Genomic DNA, 18057 nt, shown 5'->3' with positions numbered 1-18057 from the left:
AATTGCCGGCAAGAAAAAAACAACAACAACATTAATAAGAACAAGAAAAAGAATCAAGAAGCTAATGTTGTTGAGATGGTAGATGACGGCTTTGATATGTTCGATGGAGCACAAGAAGGAGTCTTGGGTACTTGATTCCGCAAGATCTTTCCATGCTACCTCACATCGAGAGTTCCTTGAGAACTACACCGAAGGTGACCTTGGAACGGTCTTTTCGGTGATGACCAACCTTGTGACATTGTCGGCAAAGGGTGATGTGCATATCAAGATGAATGGCTCGTCATGGTTATTGAGGGACGCCGGACATGTTCGGATTTGAGGAAGAATTTGATTTACGTGGGGCAATTGGCAAGTGAAGGATTTGTTCTGGTCTTTCTTGGTGATACTTGGAAAGTCTCGGGCGGTTCATTGATTGTTGCAAATGGTAAGAAAGATGGTACTCTCTACATGACTGCACATGGTTGTGAGTCGATTGCTGTGGTACATGGCAAAGAGGATCCGAATGTTTGGCACCGCAGACTTGGTCACATGAGTGAGAAAGGAATGAAAATCCTTCACTCTTCTGGTAAACTCCCAAAGTTTGATCGCTGAAATTGACTTACTCGCGGAGAACTGTGTATTTGGAAAGCAGAAGCGGGTGAGTTTTCAGAGAATGGGTCAGACTCCGAAAGCTAGAAGGCTTGAGTTGATACATACAGATGTCTGGGGGCCAGCTAATGTCTCTTCACTTGGCGGAAAGTCATATTTTGTGACTTTCATTGATGACCATACTAGGAAGGTGTGGGTCTATTTCTTGAGACACAAGAAGTATTTGAAGTGTTCAAGACTTGGAAGGCCATGGTTGAGAATGAGACAAGCTTGAAAGTAAAGAAGTTGAGATCCGGCTAAACGGTGGAGAGTATGAGGATTCGGGTTTTAAGAATCTTGTCTTGACAATGGCATCAAGATGGAAAAGACTTTGCCGAGGGGACACCTCGTGAGAATGGGGTTGCAGAGCGGATGAATAGAACAACGACAGAGAGAGCTAGGTGTATCATTACACTTCAGCGAGGCTTGCCCAAGCAGTTCGGGCAGAAAGTGTTAGCCACAATGACTTACGATCGATAGAGGACCATCGGTGCCTTTGGATTTTAAGATTCCGGAGGAAGTGTGGGCGGGAAGGATGTGAACCTTTCCCATTTGAAGGTGTTTGGTTGTGTGTCCTATGTTCACATTAGTGACCAAGCTAGAAGCAAGCTTGATGCTAAGTCACTAAAGTGCACCTTCATCGGCTATGGCGGTGATGATTTTGGGTATCGCTTTTGGGATGATCAAAATCGGAAAATCATTAAGTAGTAGAGATGTTGTGTTTAATGAAAAAGGTGATGTACAAGGACGAGAGATGAAGCCACAAAACCAAGGAATCGGGTACGAGAGCGCACGAAAGTATGTTGAGTTGGAAGACTTTGATGTAAGTCGTGGTATAGTGGGAGCCGATTCGAGGAGGATGAGCAAGTAGTAGTGACTCGAGAGAGAATAATGAGGATACTACACCACGAGTCCATCTCCACCTCGTGCCCCAAGGAAGACAAACCGGGCCACATGTACCGAGTTCTAGATATCCGCCCTCCACCTATGTGAATTACTTGCTACTTACTGATGGTGGCGAGCCTCAATGCTATGATGAAGCATTGGAGGTGAGTGATGCAAGCAAGTGGGAGCTTGCTATGCAAGATGAGATGAAGTCCCTCATCTCCTGTGGCACGTGGGAGTTAGCCAAACTACCCATGGGCAAGAAGGCTCTACAGAACAAATGGGTGTATAGAGTCAAAGAGGAACATGATGGTTCCCAGAGATACAAGGCAAGGCTAGTAGTCAAGGGTTTTCAGCAGAAAGCAGGCATTGACTTCACAGAGATATTCTCCCCAGTGGTGAAACTGAATACTATTCGGTCAGTGTTGAGTATTGTTGCAGCGGAAGATTTGTATCTTGAGCAGTTGGATGTTAAAACTGCCTTCCTCCATGGTGACCTAGTTGAGGAAATTTATATGCAGCAACCGGAGGGTTTCATCAAGAAGGGTAAAGAGAATATGGTATGCAGGCTCAGAAAGAGCTTGTATGGTTTGAAACAAGCCCCTAGCAAAGGTACAGGAAGTTTGATAACTTCATGCAAGGAAATGGCTACTATAAGTGTAACGGCCGACCATTGTTGCTACTTCAAGAGGTTCGACTCGCCTACATCATCCCGTTGTTATATGTTGATGATATGTTAGTAGCGAGTTCTGATATGTCAGAAATTGGGAGATTGAAAGAGAAGTTAGCAAGTGAGTTCTCTATGAAGGATTTGGGTGCAGCGAAACAGATTCTAGGGATGAGGATCAGAAGAGATAGGCAGAAAGGTATTCTGGAGTTGTCTCAGGCTGAGTATATTGAGAAGGTATTGAAGAGGTTCAGTATGGGTAGTGCGAAACCAGTTTGCACACCTTTGGCAGTCCACTTCAAGTTGTCCAAGGAACACTCTCCCAAGACTGTTGAGGAAAGAAACTTCATGGCTAAGGTACCATACGCCTCTGCCATTGGAAGTCTTATGTATGCCATGGTTTGCACACGTCCGGATATAGCCCAAGCAGTGGGAGCTGTCAGTAGATTTATGTCTAATCCTGGCAAGCAACATTGGGAAGCCGTGAAGTGGATATTGAGATATCTGAGAGGTACTACAGAGAAATGCCTATGTTATGGAAGGGGTGTTGTGAACCTGCAAGGGTATGTGGATGCCGACTTTGCAGGTGAGGTAGATCGCAGAAGAAGCACTACTGGTTATGTCTTTACAGTAGGTGCTACTGCAGTGAGTTGGATTTCTCAGTTACAGAAGATTGTTGCTTTGTCTACCACGTAGGCGAGTATGTGGCGTTACATGAGGCAAGCAAAGAGATGATCCGTTACTGTGGATTGATGGAAGAGCTTGGGATGAAGCAAGAGAGAGTGTGTTTACGTTGATAGTCGAGTGCTATACATCTTGCCAAGAATTCCGCTTTTCATTCTAGGACCAAGCACATTGGTCTCCGGTATCATTTTATCCGATCTGTTGGAGGATGAGGTTTGGCACTTGAGAAGATCCAAGGAGTGAGAATCCGGCGGATATGTTGACCAAGGCCGTGCCTACTGAGAAGTTGAAGTTGTGTTCAACTTCGGTGGGTCTTCTTGTTTGAAGACCATGATGAATGAGCCGAGTGTTTCTTTAGTTTTTTGGATTTGGATTGAGTTGTTACAATTGAGATGTGATGTGCATGAAGAATCTCGAAGGTTCCAAGTGGGAGATTGTTGGGTTGGTGGAACCGTCGAGCTTTGCTCCGGTTGTCCGTATACCACACTCACCCTGGTACTGATGAAGAGGGCGGCGACGGCATTTCGTCCATAAGGCCTTCCTTTCGCAACAGCAGCGATGCCTAAAGAAGAGCGGCGCTTCAGCCTCACCTAAGCGCTCGCTCGCTCGGCTTTATTGAAGAGGGGCCAAGGCTTTCACCTAAGCTAGCGCTCGCTCCGCCTTTATTGAAGAGGGCAAGCTCACCTAAGCGCCGCGACTTTTCAAGGCTCCAGCCTTTAATGAAGGCGCGCCGCCGCCTCACCTATGAAGCGCCCGCGCTCAAGCTCCAGAATTGCGGCCCAAGCCCATTTTACTTCCCCTTTGTCTATGTACACCTATATAAAGGAAATAGATTAGGGTTTTGAAGTACAACTTTGAGAGATTCATTTCTAGGGTATTGTGGGAGCTCTGTTGAGCTAGGGTTTGAGTGAGGCCTCTTCTTATTGATTCTTGATCTCTTGTAAACTCTCCAATCTTTGTTATAAAGGAAACTCGGCTCTTGTGTGTGGATGTAGGTAACATTTACCGAACCACCTAAATCTCTGTGTCTCTTTGCATTGTTACTTCCATTATTATTGTTGCTATGAATTGTGATGATATTGTAGTGGTTTTGCTTTGTTGAGGTTGTTGTGATAACTACCAAAGTCTTGGGTGGGTGATTTCCTTGGTGTGATCTCCAAGTTGAAATCATTTGGGATAGAAAGTAGCTAGATTGAGGTGTGACTTTCTAGTGAAATCTCCCAACAGTTTTATTACAAACTTTTAGTCACATGATATGATATGAAGACTGCTAGAGGGAGTGGCAAAAACGAAAGAGAGAAAGGGAGAAGGAGATGCATGTGGTTGAGTCAGTAAATTACTTATGAGTCAGACCATCCTTGGATATACCAGGTTCAAAACCTCCAGGGGTTGAGTCAATAATGAGTACAGCGCAATCAGACTATGAAGTACCAGTAGTCATGTTCTTGATGAAATCACGATGGCCTGGATCAGCAATAACAGTTCAAAATTTAAACTCTACACTTCTATATCTGTTGTTACTCTTATCTACTTTCTTAAATTTAAACTCTACCAATCCAAATAGATTAGCCTGTGCAACGCACAGGCCAAAGAACTAGTTTATTCTACTAAATCTTTAGTCGCTCGTTTATGGAAATGTGATGGATTAGTTATTGCTTATTTATCTGCCTTTTGATATTGAATAGACCTTACTGTTTTAGCTTAAAGATTGTTTGATGTTGCTGGTAAAAACCAATTACTCGCATATATATACTTGAGTTAATTCGTGTTAGTTGAGTTGGCAACGAAAGCCTGGTGATGGGGCGTAATGAATTTAGGATCGGTTCGATCTTTTGCAATAATAAGTAGATTTTAGCTTAAATTATACCCATATGTTTTCCACCACATTGAAGTATTGAACACGCTAGCAGATTTTCATTGTTCATCATCAGCGCTGTGTCTTGACATGTAAATAGCTGAAATGTCCTAATGTCAACCACTAGCCACTAGAAATTTTTCTCATTAAATGTGAAATAAAATTAGTCTTTTATGATTAATCAAGGTTGAAATGGGGTTTTCGAGAAAAGAAAAGGAACTTGGTGACTACAAGCTAGCGGGAAATAGGAAACTTTGTGAATAAATTCGGCTGTGCGAGTGTAACATCCGTGACACAGTCTATTTGAGATTGAGAGGGCAAGACAACTCTTATTTGAACTATGGCAAGCATAATTATTTTACTACATCATGCAATTTGTGTACAGTTACTTAAGAAATTCGATATGGCCATATGGAGGACTGACTGGTTAAATTGACTGCAATGTGACATGCACCGTAGCACGGTTTTGCATACTTGTAATTAACAAAAGGTACAGTCAACAAAACGAAACTAAAAAAGTACTGAACGAAGCTCTTGGGGTTTTGAGATTCTCCCTTGGCATTTTGATTTTGCAGAGAAACCACAGATTGAAGTAAGTAAAGAAGGATGTGGGGGTCTTCAATTCAGAAGAGTTGAAACAGTTGTATATATTGCTTTGAAATTTAAGATGCATATACTTGAAGAAACAAAACAGCTATCACCTTTGTCTTCTGAAAACCAACTTTATGAATCACACTCGTACTTCGGACAACCTATTTTCTGATTCGAGAAAAAGATATCCATTTGGAGAGGACGCTTCTGGAGACAATTAACAAACGAAGTTGCCCAACATAAATTGTGGTTTTTGAAGGCTATTCACAGATCCGAGAAGAATATAATATCTCTGATGCTGAGGTAATGATAAGGAAGATCAAGTTTGAAATCAAAACTGTTTGTCTTCGACTAGCATTGTATCGCTTCATCGCAGCGGTAGTCCTGATGATCGCATTTTAGACAATGTTGCATGTTTACCGCGTTTTACTAATGTGAGAAGTTTGAGAGAGATGGTTTGGTCTTTGTTGTTAATTATGGGTTAGTTTGTTTAGAACTAGATTATGTCTGTTAATAATGTCTTGTGTTTGTGCTAAGGTAGACTGATTGTTGCTTAAATTTTGCCTTGTATTATTAACTATTGAGAGTCTGAACACCTTTTAGTGTTTCTAGCTAATATCAAATCGAGAAGTCTTTGATTAATGGTTCAAGTAGACGGTATATTGTACTGATCATGTAAGCTTGTCGCCACACATTATAGTGCTATGCTTATGCGACAATGCCGACCAATTCAGTCTGTCTAACAAATTTAGGAGTTCACTAATGAAGGTGATGTGTAAGGGCCGGTTAGTATCAAATTATCAATACAGTGATGCCCTATAGAACGATTTGCCATCTATCTTTCGTTCTATTAAATGAATTAGTTGGAATACGGGTGCAACTAGTCGTGTCCAGGTCGCAACAGTAAATGGAATGCGAATGGAGCAAAGATGTACATTTCCAGCGCCACAATCTTTGCCCCTCTTAGACATAATTATCCGTTCATACACTCCTTTTTCTGTTGTCTTTGTACCCCTCCGGTGGCAAATAAATTCGGGTGACAAAAAGTAAGAAGAACAAAATGTGCGTACCACGGTACCAGGAGTGACTCAGTTTGTTGCATGGCTCAAATATCGACTATATCACATTATCACCACCTCAACTTGTGCGAAGAGTTTATTTTTCATTTCCTTGCTTCAGAATTTTCTTTTGTTTACTAGATGAGTAGATGACTGTACCCCAAGTTCCCACCTGTGGACTCTTCTAGTTCTAGCTTGCTGCGCCTGCACACTTACGAGACTCTGGTGCACTTGTAAATCATGAGCATGCAGCTAGATGAACAATAACTGGTTATAGATAAAAAGTCCACTAGGTACGCTAGTGCCATTCACTGAATTAACAAACTTACAAGGCAATCATATATCATCACAGCGACTGTAAATAAATCAACCCCGATGCTAGAATCTAGACCCGTTCAGTTCAGTACTTGAGTATCAGAAATGAGAAAACAATGACTGCTCAGCTCGATCAGGCGTTGAGTCACAATTTATTCCTGCTGTTACTCATTGCGAGGGGAGGCCTGTTATCTTCTAGACATGGGTCTTGACCATGTTGTGAATTTTGGGTATCTCCGAATAGGCTCTTTCATATTAGCTTCAGTCTTACTTGTTTCCCAAGTATGAAAAAAGAAAAAGAACAAAATGTACTGTTCCAGCGAAAGAAAACAAAATGCGTCAGAAATCGCAGATTTTACAAGGCAATCATCCACCGTTAGCAACCAAAGTGAAAGTTTTAATCAACGATCCAAAATTCCATGACTAGAAAGTAATCAGCTGTTGTTGACTGTATATTATTGTGTGAGACTCTTTCTTGGAATTTTGAGGAAAAAGAAAAATGTGGGGGTGGACATCTCAAGTGAGAAAAATATGGCGGTGGAAATCTGAAATGAACAAAATGATGGCAGAGTTTGAAGAGTGTATACAGTCACATATTGTAAACATAACAATATGTGTGAATATAATTAGTCAATGTGAAAGGCTGATATCTGATTTGGAGATGATCAAGAATGAATCAAGTCAAATAACAGAAAGTGGTATAGAAGTGGGAGGTTTCGAAAGGATGCTTGAAGAGCTCATGGAGATTGTTGCTGAAAGAAAGTCGAGAGCTTTGAATGAATGTCGTGAGTACGAAAAGAGGATTGCTGAAGCTGAGGAACTGATTAAAGACATGAAAGTTTTTATACATGATATTTCTGTTCAACTTCCCTATGTTGCAGCGGCAGTCCTGGTAATCATATGTGATATGGTGTTACTGTTTCTTGAGTAGATATTTAGAGAGTGGTTATATTATGGGTTATTATGTTATGGATTTTGCTTACTTTGGTGGTGTTATGGATTAATATGTTTAAGTCTATATGGAGTTGAGTTGTACTCATCGAATATGGTGTTTATATTTTGCTTTAATTTTCACAAGTGCCTTCCCTCATTATTCTACAATTGTGATAAATCATTAGTTGCTCGTTTATGGAAATATGATGGTTGCTTATTTTGCCTTGGATAATGAAAAAAACCTTACTATTAGTTTCAGTTTAAGGATTGTTTGATGTTGCTGGTAAAAACTCACATACTTGAGTTAATTCGTGTTAGTGGAGTTGGTAACAAAAGCCAGTACGGTGGTGTTGGGCATTATGAATTTAGGATATCGATTCTTTTGCAAACCAGAAGCAGATTATAGCTAAAATTAATCATACACATATGTTTTCCACCACATTGAACACACTTCGGACAACCATAAAGCAGATTTTAACCGCGCGTTCATCAACGCTGTGTCTTGACATGTAAATAGCTGAATGTCCTAATGCCAACCACTAGCCACTAGGTTTTTTTTTCTCATAAAATGTAAAATAAAGTAAGTTTATAGGATTAATCAAGGTTGACATGGGGTATTGAGAAAACAAAGGGAACTTCGTGAATAAATTCGGCTGTGCTAGTGTAACATGTGTGACACCGAGACCTCATTATTGTTCTGTTCGGAACGAACTATGTGCAAGGACTAAGGATTTCTGTGTATCTGTGATATTACCGATGTGTAATGATCACTCTGACGTGGATGTGAGAGGTAGGATTTGCTTTGAGGAAGTATCAAAACTTACCTGGAGGCGATTAGGTATAATGTCAAGGTTAACTAGGAGTCTAGGAGCGCTTAGACCATTGGGCATGACTGATCGACTGTCGGTGATCATTCTAGGTATTCAGTCTCCAAATCGTCTCAAAACTTAGATTTTTCTCCTGTGTCCACTCAACCGAATGCAGTTGATGTCTCTTTATTGTTTTGACAAAGAAAGAAAGCACTGCAATAGTGCAATGAAGAAGGTTCATTGTTTTTCTTACCTCATCATACATTTTGTGTACAGACGTACAGTACTTACTTACTATACGGTGTAATTTGCATCTGTTGCATCTTATTAATATGGGCCATAACCGTGTTCTGAGGCCCGTTAAGAAAACCCATCTTAGTGCTTAACAAAAGGTACAGTCAACAAAAAAAAAAAAAGTACTGAACGAAGCTCTTGGGGTTTTGAGATTACCTTTTGAGATTCTCCCTTGGCATTTTGATTTTGTGGAGAAACCACAGATTGAAGTAAGAAAAAGAAGGATGTGGGGGTCTTCAGAAGAGTTGAAACAGTTGTATTTTGCTTTGAAAATAAAGACGAATATACTTGAAGAAACAAAACAGCACCTTTGTCTTCTGAAAACCAACTATATGAATCACACTCATAATTCGGACATGCTATTTTCCGATTGGGAGTTGAGAGAAAAAGATATCCATTTGGAGAGGGCGCTTCAGGAGATAACAAACGAAGTTGCCCAACATAAATTGTGGTTTCTGAATGCTATTCACAGATCCGAGAAGAATATCACTGATGCTGAGGTAATGATAAGGAAGATCAAGTTTAAAATCAAAAGTGTTTGTCTTCGACTAGCATTGTATCGCTTCGTCGCAGCGGTAGTCCTCATGATCGCATTTTATGCAATGTTTACCTCGTTCTACTAATGTAGATAGTTTGGTCTTTTTTGTTATGGGTTATGTCTAATGATGCTTAGGAAATGTGGAAGAATGATATGTGTTTTCAGGTGATAGATAGTTGCTTAAATTTTGCTGTGTATTATTTGGCTATTGAGAGGTCTTTGATTAGTGGTTCAAGTAGGCGGCATATTGTGCCGATCATGTAAGCTTGTCGCCAAACATTATAGACTTGTAGTGCTATGATTATGCGACAATGCCGACCAATTCCGTCTGGGTAACAACTTTAGGAGTTCACTAAGGGCATCTCCGGGGGGGGGGGGGGGTGTAAACCGTATAGAGTGGAAATTTTACACTCCAAATATTAAAAAACTCTTTCCAATGGGGGTGCTATAACGTAGGTAATAGTGTATTAGCTAATAGAGAGGGTGGGGAATTCCCCCTCTCGCTATTAGTTAATAAAAAACCCGGACGACACTTGAACTGACGTCTGAGTGAAATAATTTTCGGACGTCACTTGGAGTAACGTCCCTTTCTAATTCTAAAGTAATTTTTTAACTGGGACGTCATTCGTTTAAATTAAAGAGGGACGTCACTTGGAGTGACGTCCGAGTTTAAAATCTATTTTTTTTTACACTCTTCCATTGGAGAGTATAGAGTGTGGATATTTATAAGCTATACAATATTATACAATTAAAGGTATAAAATCCTAATGGCACCTACCTGGAGCCTAGGTGGAGGTGTAATTTTACACCCCCCATTGGAGATGCCCTAATGAAGGTGATGTGTAAGGGCCGGTTAGTATCAAATTATCAATACACTGATGCCCTAATGGAGCAAAGATACACTTCCAGCGCCACAATCTATGCCCCTCTAAGACGTAATTATCAGTTCATACACACTCCTTTTTCTGTTGTCTTTGTGTATGAGTCCAATTGCAAATAAACTCGGGTGACAAAAAGTAAGAAGAACAAAATGTGCGTACGAGGGAGTGACTCAGAGTTTGTTGTGTGGCTCAAATATCGACTATATCACATTGTCACCACCTCAACTTGTGCGAAGAGTGTATGTATCCATTTCCTTGCTTCAGAATTACTTTTGTTTACTAGATGACTAAGTTCCCACCTATGGACTCTTCTAGTTCTAGCTTGCTGCGCCCGCACTTACGAGACTCTGGTGCACTTGTAAATCATGAACATGCAGCTAGATGAATACTAACTGGTCATAGATAAATTTTCAATATAGGAGATGAATTTTGATGGTGAAAACAACTAGTAACATCTTGAGTACCCCTTGGCCCTTGTTGCGTTAGAATTTCGACATGAATGAGTCCTTCGTATTCGAACTTTGTGCCTTTCATATTCACTTCAGTCTTCAGTACTTCAGATGGCTCAATACTACATTTCTACTTGTTGCTATTTTTAAAAAAAAAAATCCAAAAATTAAAAGGAAAAGAATAAGGACAAAATCACAAAACGTACTGTCCCAGCAAAAAAAACAAAATGTACGAATTGCATTAGAAATCACACAGTTTAATCCAACGTTCGAAAATTCCATGTCTAGAAAGTAATCAGCTGTATATTCTTCTTGGGGTTTTTGGGTTTTAAGTTTCGGGTTTTTGTGCAGAAACAAGAAGAAGAAGAAGAAGAAGAAGGAAAGGAAAAATGAGGTTGTCATTGTCAGCTGAAGTGAAAAGACTGATGGAGGAGGTTGAAGAAATGAAACGGCGTCATTTTGAATTCAAGGCCATACTTATGACCAGGATTATGGTATGGGACAGGATAGCATCTGCTTTAGAGATAGTAAAGAAGGAGTTTATAGAAGCAAATATCGAAGCTGGAGATTTGGAGAGTCCCTTGAAGAGTTTAAAGAGATGGTTGCTAAGAAGAAGGCCGAGTATCTGAATGACTGTTGTTGGTTAGAGCAGAAACTCTCTGATATTGAGGCTAAGTTAGATGGGGTGAAATTTTTAAGTGATCTATTGGACAAAGCGTCAGTCCTGGTACTGGTACTCATATTTTATACACTGTAGTGCGGTTTATAACGCTATACAGTAGAAGTTTAAGAGGGAGAGAATGGAAGGGGGGTTCGTTGTTTATGTTTTGGTTACTTATTAGTATGTTTAGATCTATATATATGGCTAATGGAGTCTGTTAATGACTTAGGATCTTGCGCACATGTGGAAGAACGACTTGTAGAAGACTTAGATAGTTTCTTGTAATCACTGAAGATGTTGTTAATGTTTTGCTTTAATTTTCAGGAAGTGAAGTCACTCATCATTCTCTCAATGTAGTTTGTAGGTATCTTTAGTTTGCTTTACTATGGCAAATTCGTGGTTGCTTAAGTTTCCCTGCTTATTGAGGGCGTGCTGTTGTAACTGGTAAGAAGTGTTTGATTTTGCTAGCTAAAGAGCAATCATGAGTTCATGAGTTCATGACATGTTGAAGGATCATTCTTTTGCATGTTGTTGCTTTCATATGGAATGTTAAACGAGTTTTCATTTCATACTGCTTAATGTGAGATGTGCAATATTGACTTTTGCACTAGTATTCATCTAACTAGTCCTTTCAAACACATAAGCTTCTTAGTCATTGCTCACAATCCTCAGGCTCTACACATCTATTAAACCATCTTCATGTCCCAGAGATTACTATTACTATGCCCTAGGAGTAAAACTTACAGTTTGGAACTACTTCTAGTGAGTTGAATGACGGGGTCTTGCAAGAAAGTTTCTACGAAGTCTTGGATTAGGATGATTGTGCTTGTTCTTTAAGGGTTTTGTTTGAGGGGACATAGTTTGTGCGAGATAAAGAAATAATTGAAGTCAAGGCTTTTAAAAATTATAGGCTGTGTCGGATTAGGGGTTCAGATTGGCATAATATGATCAAATAAATGCGCCAAACATAAGCACAGTGCTGACCAATTCGACTATTGTCAAACGATTGGAGGCTTGGTGCCGTGCATGCTTTAGTAGGAAGGAGATTCTTAGGAACACAATTCATATCATTAAATCAAACCAAGTGATGCCTAATAGAGCAAATAGAAATCCATTGATCAACCCAAAGCCACAACCCCAACCACCCGATAGTACGACAAGAATAAGACAAGGTTGAAAATATTTCTAAACTACCCTAAAAATAACTCTTACAATTCATCCCCAAAAGAATTGTCATTTCAAAATGTTCTAAAAGTAGTAGAACAGGCATGAAAGCTTCATCAAAACTTTGTTAAAATAAATGTCGAATTGTTAAATATGTAATGTTCTCTCTAAAACTATGGGCTTTCTGGTGCCAGCTTCCTGCACTGCACTTGAGAAACTCTGACGCACTTGTAAATTGTGAAGATTCAGCTAAACAAACCGTACGTGGTCATAGATAAAAGTCCTCTAGGGCGTTAGCTCCATTCACTGAATTTACAAACTTGTCGACAGACTTCGCCAATTCGACAGCTGTTCCTATATAGGTATGCGGAGTCAGTTTCAGAAGATTGTTCTTAGCTTCTGCAGGTAATTCCAATCCTCCAATAAACTCTCTTATGCTCTCTTTCGTAACTGCTCTGCCTCTGGTTAACTCCTTCAGCTTCTCATACGGCTCAGGAACGCCATATCTTCGCATTACCTGAACAAGCATAGGAACACATAAGCACTCACCAATCCAGCTCCTCAATACCCAATAGCTTATGATATAAAATATGAGATTGTTTCCTTCATTTTCTTATAAAGCTTAGTTCAATTTGTTATGGCAGGATCCACATATATAAATCCACTGAAACACTTCAATAGGGTTTACATACACCAAGCCAAGTCTGCTAGATAACTAGATAGATCTTACTAACATTTCGTAACTGGACAGTCACATACCCAGTATATTAAAATTAATTATTTACACTTATCTATATCAAAATTAGAAGTTAAGATTTCAGAGTAAAAGTTTTGATGCTTACGGTCTGTATCGGCTCAGCAAGCACCTCCCAAGACTGGTCCAGATCTTCATTTAAGCAAGCTTTGTTTACCTACGAACAGAAAATTCTCTATTATTCCCGTTGAGGAGAATTTAAGTTATTAGTCAAAGGTGTGTGTGTGTGTGTGTGGTATTGGGGGAGAAAAACAAGAATATGCACAAAATTTACAAAATCCAACACAATTGCATCTGCAGAAAATGTAGAGCAAGTTCAAGCTCTCTCCCACACACACACAAACCCTTGGACTTATACTCTTAGTCGATAACCAGATATGATTATAACTTTCAAAACAAACTATTGAAGCATCCGTCTCATTGGTAAAAAATAAAAATAATAATAATAATTGCTGATTTAAAATATTATTAGATCCACAATTTATGAAAAAAGTCCACTAATCTTTATGTACTCTAACTTAGTGCTTTACCTGAAGCTTCCCAATGCCCTGTAATGCACTTTTGTAGGCAAGAAGAGAATGGCCTAACCCCTCTCCCATATTTCTTAAAACTGTAGAATCAGTCAGGTCCCGCTGCAAAAAGAGTGTCACAAATAAGGACAAACAATCACCTTGGTTTTAGTCATACTCTTTTCTCAAATTGCACCACGTTGAACACATTTCTGACACCCATAAGCAGGTTTTGGCTGCTCATTGTGGCTGTGTCTTGACATTTGAAATGCTCTAATGCCTTGGAACCTCTAGCCACAAGGTACTTTACTTATAAATCCAATTTTTGTTTTTAGGACAAACAGAAAAAGGTAAAAGTCGGGTTTGAAAATAACAAAAGGAAATTGGTTAGTACCTGCAAGCGAGAAATAGGTAACTTCATGCTCAAATGCGAGAGACTTCCATTAGCCTTGCCCAGATTACCCTCACTGTTCTCAAAGTCAATTGGGTTCACTTTGTGAGGCATGGTTGAAGAGCCAATCTCACCGGCCTTGGTTGTCTAAGAAACATCTCAAAAAACGATAAAGAATCACAATTGATTAGACATTTCATTTAAGTATGCCCAACACAAAAATGAAAATAGTTTTTCTCCCAGGCTCACCTGCTTAAAGTAACGTTGAAGTATGTAGGTCCATATGTCTCTGTCGAAATTCATCAAGATATTATTGAACCGGATAATTGCATGGAACAGTTCTGCTATATAATCATGAGATTCAATCTGCATAGAAAGATTTGAAGAATTATTCACAGTATCAAGAATGAATTAAGATTCTTCCTGGTTCTCAACTCCACATAATTTAGATAACGAACCAAGGTACCTAGGGATTCCAACATTATCAACCCATCAAACCAAGTCAACAGTAATTTTAAAGGGCATTCGACATTCATCCAAAAAAAAAAGAAATTTAATAAAGATTTGACGCTTTAAGGAACAAGACAATTCTGCTAAAACACCTTGAGGCTCTTACGGGGTCTTTTAAGGCTTCCACCTTAGGAGAGACACATACCTAATGACGTATAAGGTATGCCTTAAGAGAACATAAAATCATAAGTTACATGAAGTTAGCAACTTATGTCATAGCTGTTCTTTTGTCCTATATTCTGTAACCCTTGTCATTTGCAACTTCAACAACCCAATGGTCACCATCTTCCAATATTAATACTATCTTGTTTCGATCTTTCCCTTGGAATCCTCCCAGTTTTCATTTTTCTGCTCGTAAATATTTTCATTTATCCCTATCAAACAAACAAAACTGAACAAGATAGATTCTTTTATAACTACCTAAGCTGATTATAAAATCCATATGATGAACGGTATGACAGGTCAAATCAGTCAATAAGAGCACATTACCAAATGATCATGTATAATGAAGATAATAGAAGACGACCTGAGTCACATAAGGGTTAAAACTTAATCCCAGAGACTTCACAAACTCTTCTGCAATTCTAGGCCAATTAATATTAGGATAAAGCATAAGATGAGCATTGTAATTTCCAACTGCACGGCAAATTTTCCCAATATCGTAACTTGAGAAATTATTTTCCTTTCTCTGCTTAATCTGGCAGCAAAACTGCCATTTCCTTCCCCTAAAGTAGTCGGAGAGGCTGGCTAGGCGATGACCAGATGAGCATGCACAAAAAAAAAAAAAAAAAATCTAAATGTTAGCATTGGTACCATATATGGACGCTTAAATATCCAACATTCTTCAAGATATAGATGTTTAATTGATAACCTCATTATCAATTTAGTTTAATAAAAGTACTCCAGCGACATAAATTCCTCACTTACCTGCCCATGAGTACGAGAAAGCATAGGAACACTGGCATTCTGCGTGGCCATGTTACAAATTGCATTAACCACTTGATTCATGGCAGGAAACATGACTGTATTCATTCCTTCTTTCAGCATAAGTGCGTGGGCCAAATTGTTTATATCCTCAGAAGTACAAGCAAAATGGAAAAACTCAAGTACCTGCATTAGGAAAAAGGTGAAGTCAATGAATACTCACAAGCAAAAGCAACTCATAAACTTCAAATAGTTTAAAAACTTTAAAAAGTAAATGCTAACCTTAGCAATCTCAGGATGGGATTGACATTTTTGTTTCAAGAAATACTCCACGGCTTTTACATCATGGTTTGTAACTTTCTCAATGTTTTTCACCTCCAACGCATCATCCATACTAAATCCATCAATTAATCCTTGTAGAAATGATTGTGCTTCATCGCTAAAGCTTGTGACCTCTACGACTTCAGGAATTTGTGAGAGCTTAATCAACCATTTTATCTACAACGAAGATCAATAAATGTATGTATAAATAGCCTTTTAAGTTAAAATCAAAATGAAGAATGCAACAATAACAAATTATAAGACTAGTTACCTCAACTAGAACTCGATATCGAATTAGTCCATATTCACTCATAAATGGAGCCAAATCCTTAACTTTGTCCCAATACCTACCGTCCAAAGGCGATAATGCCATTAAGCTTGAAAGCTCATACACTTTCGAATCCTCAACAACAGCTTGATTATTATTCATCTACAACATCACAGTCAATATTTCAAAAAAATAAGACAAGTCCAATCATGTTCTACAACTACCCAAGAAGTCTAAAAGTTATGGCTAAATAGTGCTAAAACATTAAAAATCGAACCTTTACATAAAAATAACCTTTACCTGTTTTGCAACTGAGATTCTAGTGGTGTCCTTAAAAGAAGCTTTGAAAGTGCAAGAGTGGTTATTATGAGAGGAGAAAGTTGTAAAAGGACTAGTGTTTGAAATGGGATGAAAGGTTGAAAGCTTTCTCCATGAGTTGAGACTCTGAAGTGAAGGTTTAAGGGTTGCAGATGGTTTTAGACAAATACTCAAATCCATTAACGACAGTATTTATGCAGAGAATCGAAGACGAGACTCTGTTTTTTTTGCCTTGTTGTTGAAGAAGAGTTTGAGTGTCTCACCGGTTTTAACTTTTAAGGTAGACCGAATATCGAGCCAGACTCGAAAAGTTTCGGTTTAATTTTGGGACCCAGGTTCTTGGGTTAGCTTCACCGGCATGGGTGCCATACAGTGGGATGGTTCAGCCATTGGATTGATGTCCTCCCTACCCAACTTGGTGTTGCGATCTATTGAGTCTACTCGGCCTCAACTTTGACATGCAAGATGCAACATACATTAAACCAAAACTATGTTAGTACTCTTGAAAAAAATGCCTACATTGCTAGTAATTAGACCAGTATTTCAGTTTTATCGAAAAAAAAAAAAAAAAAACCAGTATTTCAGTACATATATGTATAATTTAGACCAGTATTTCAATACATATATGTATAAGGGAGTGACTCTCTAGGATATATCGGGGGGAAAAAGTAACTCTCATCCTCAAAAAAAAATTTAATCACTTACAAAGACCGGAGTAGATGAAAGGTCAAATATACCTCTAGCACAAAATAATAAACAGTTCGGCCCAACCGAAACGACACCGTGTATATATAGTATGAACAATCACTATTCGTATAAAACAATAATTGTTCATACTTATTTTGAGTATGAGCAATCACTGTTCATACTTTAACATAATGTATGATTAATAAGAACACATACTATTGTAGTATGAACAATCGTTGTTCATATACCTCAACATGAGCTATGAATACTCATTGCTCATATAAATTAATCAATGTTCATAGCTCAACATAATATATGATAATTAAGAACATTCATTGGAGTATAAACAATGAGACCTCAACATAAGCTATGAACAATCATTATTGTTCATACATCAACATATTGTATGAGATACGTTTACCTATTTATGTATGAATAATTATTGTTCATATATCAATTTAAGGTATGAACACTCATGGTTCACAACAAAAAGACAAAAATGGTAAAATCGAAAAATATTTATTTTAAATTCGGACTATTTGTTTTTACGAATTATTTTCACCCAAAAATTGGTTTTCTGAGTACACCCGAAAATTGTCATTGAAAGTGATTAAAAAACAAACCCTGGTTATGGTTTTGATTTTGGTTCTAAAAGTGATTTTCACCCGTAAATGGGTCTTAGGTAGGGCTGGAAATGGTGTGGGTTCGGGTCGGATTCTCACTGAAAACTCTTTACCATATTCACTAAAAAATACAAAAAAATATATTATTTTAATGATTTTCATATATCAATATTATTTTTAGGCATCAAAATATATGAATCTTGTTAAAATAGGTCGGATATTCGGGTAGGATAAATTAGATTCGGATATGGGTCGGGATTCGGGTTGCTCCCGTACGTGCCCGAGATTTGATATGGCATTTTGGTTGTATCGAGATTTTGAACTATAAAAATGTGAAAAGA

The 18057-nt window shown here is 38.6% G+C and overlaps 1 protein-coding gene across 1 annotated transcript; it reads right to left on the bottom strand.

Moving 5' to 3' along the window:
• Window positions 1-12342: 12342 nt before the first annotated feature.
• On the bottom strand, window positions 12343-16688 carry LOC147518971 (uncharacterized). The gene is given in 11 exon segments (XM_086590648.1): window positions 12343-12928; window positions 13254-13322; window positions 13696-13797; window positions 14069-14212; window positions 14315-14431; window positions 15102-15217; window positions 15220-15322; window positions 15503-15685; window positions 15782-15997; window positions 16092-16250; window positions 16389-16688. Coding segments are annotated over 11 exon segments (1656 nt in total). The 5' UTR covers window positions 16587-16688; the 3' UTR covers window positions 12343-12679.
• Between the last annotated feature and the right edge of the window lie 1369 nt (window positions 16689-18057).

Source organism: Coptis chinensis, chromosome 2 (assembly GCF_015680905.1).
Source record: "Coptis chinensis isolate HL-2020 chromosome 2, ASM1568090v1, whole genome shotgun sequence".
NCBI classification, from domain to species: Eukaryota; Viridiplantae; Streptophyta; class Magnoliopsida; order Ranunculales; family Ranunculaceae; genus Coptis; species Coptis chinensis.
The sequence above is the reverse complement of the archived record's forward strand: the minus strand, read 5'-3'. Positions and strand labels throughout refer to the sequence as shown.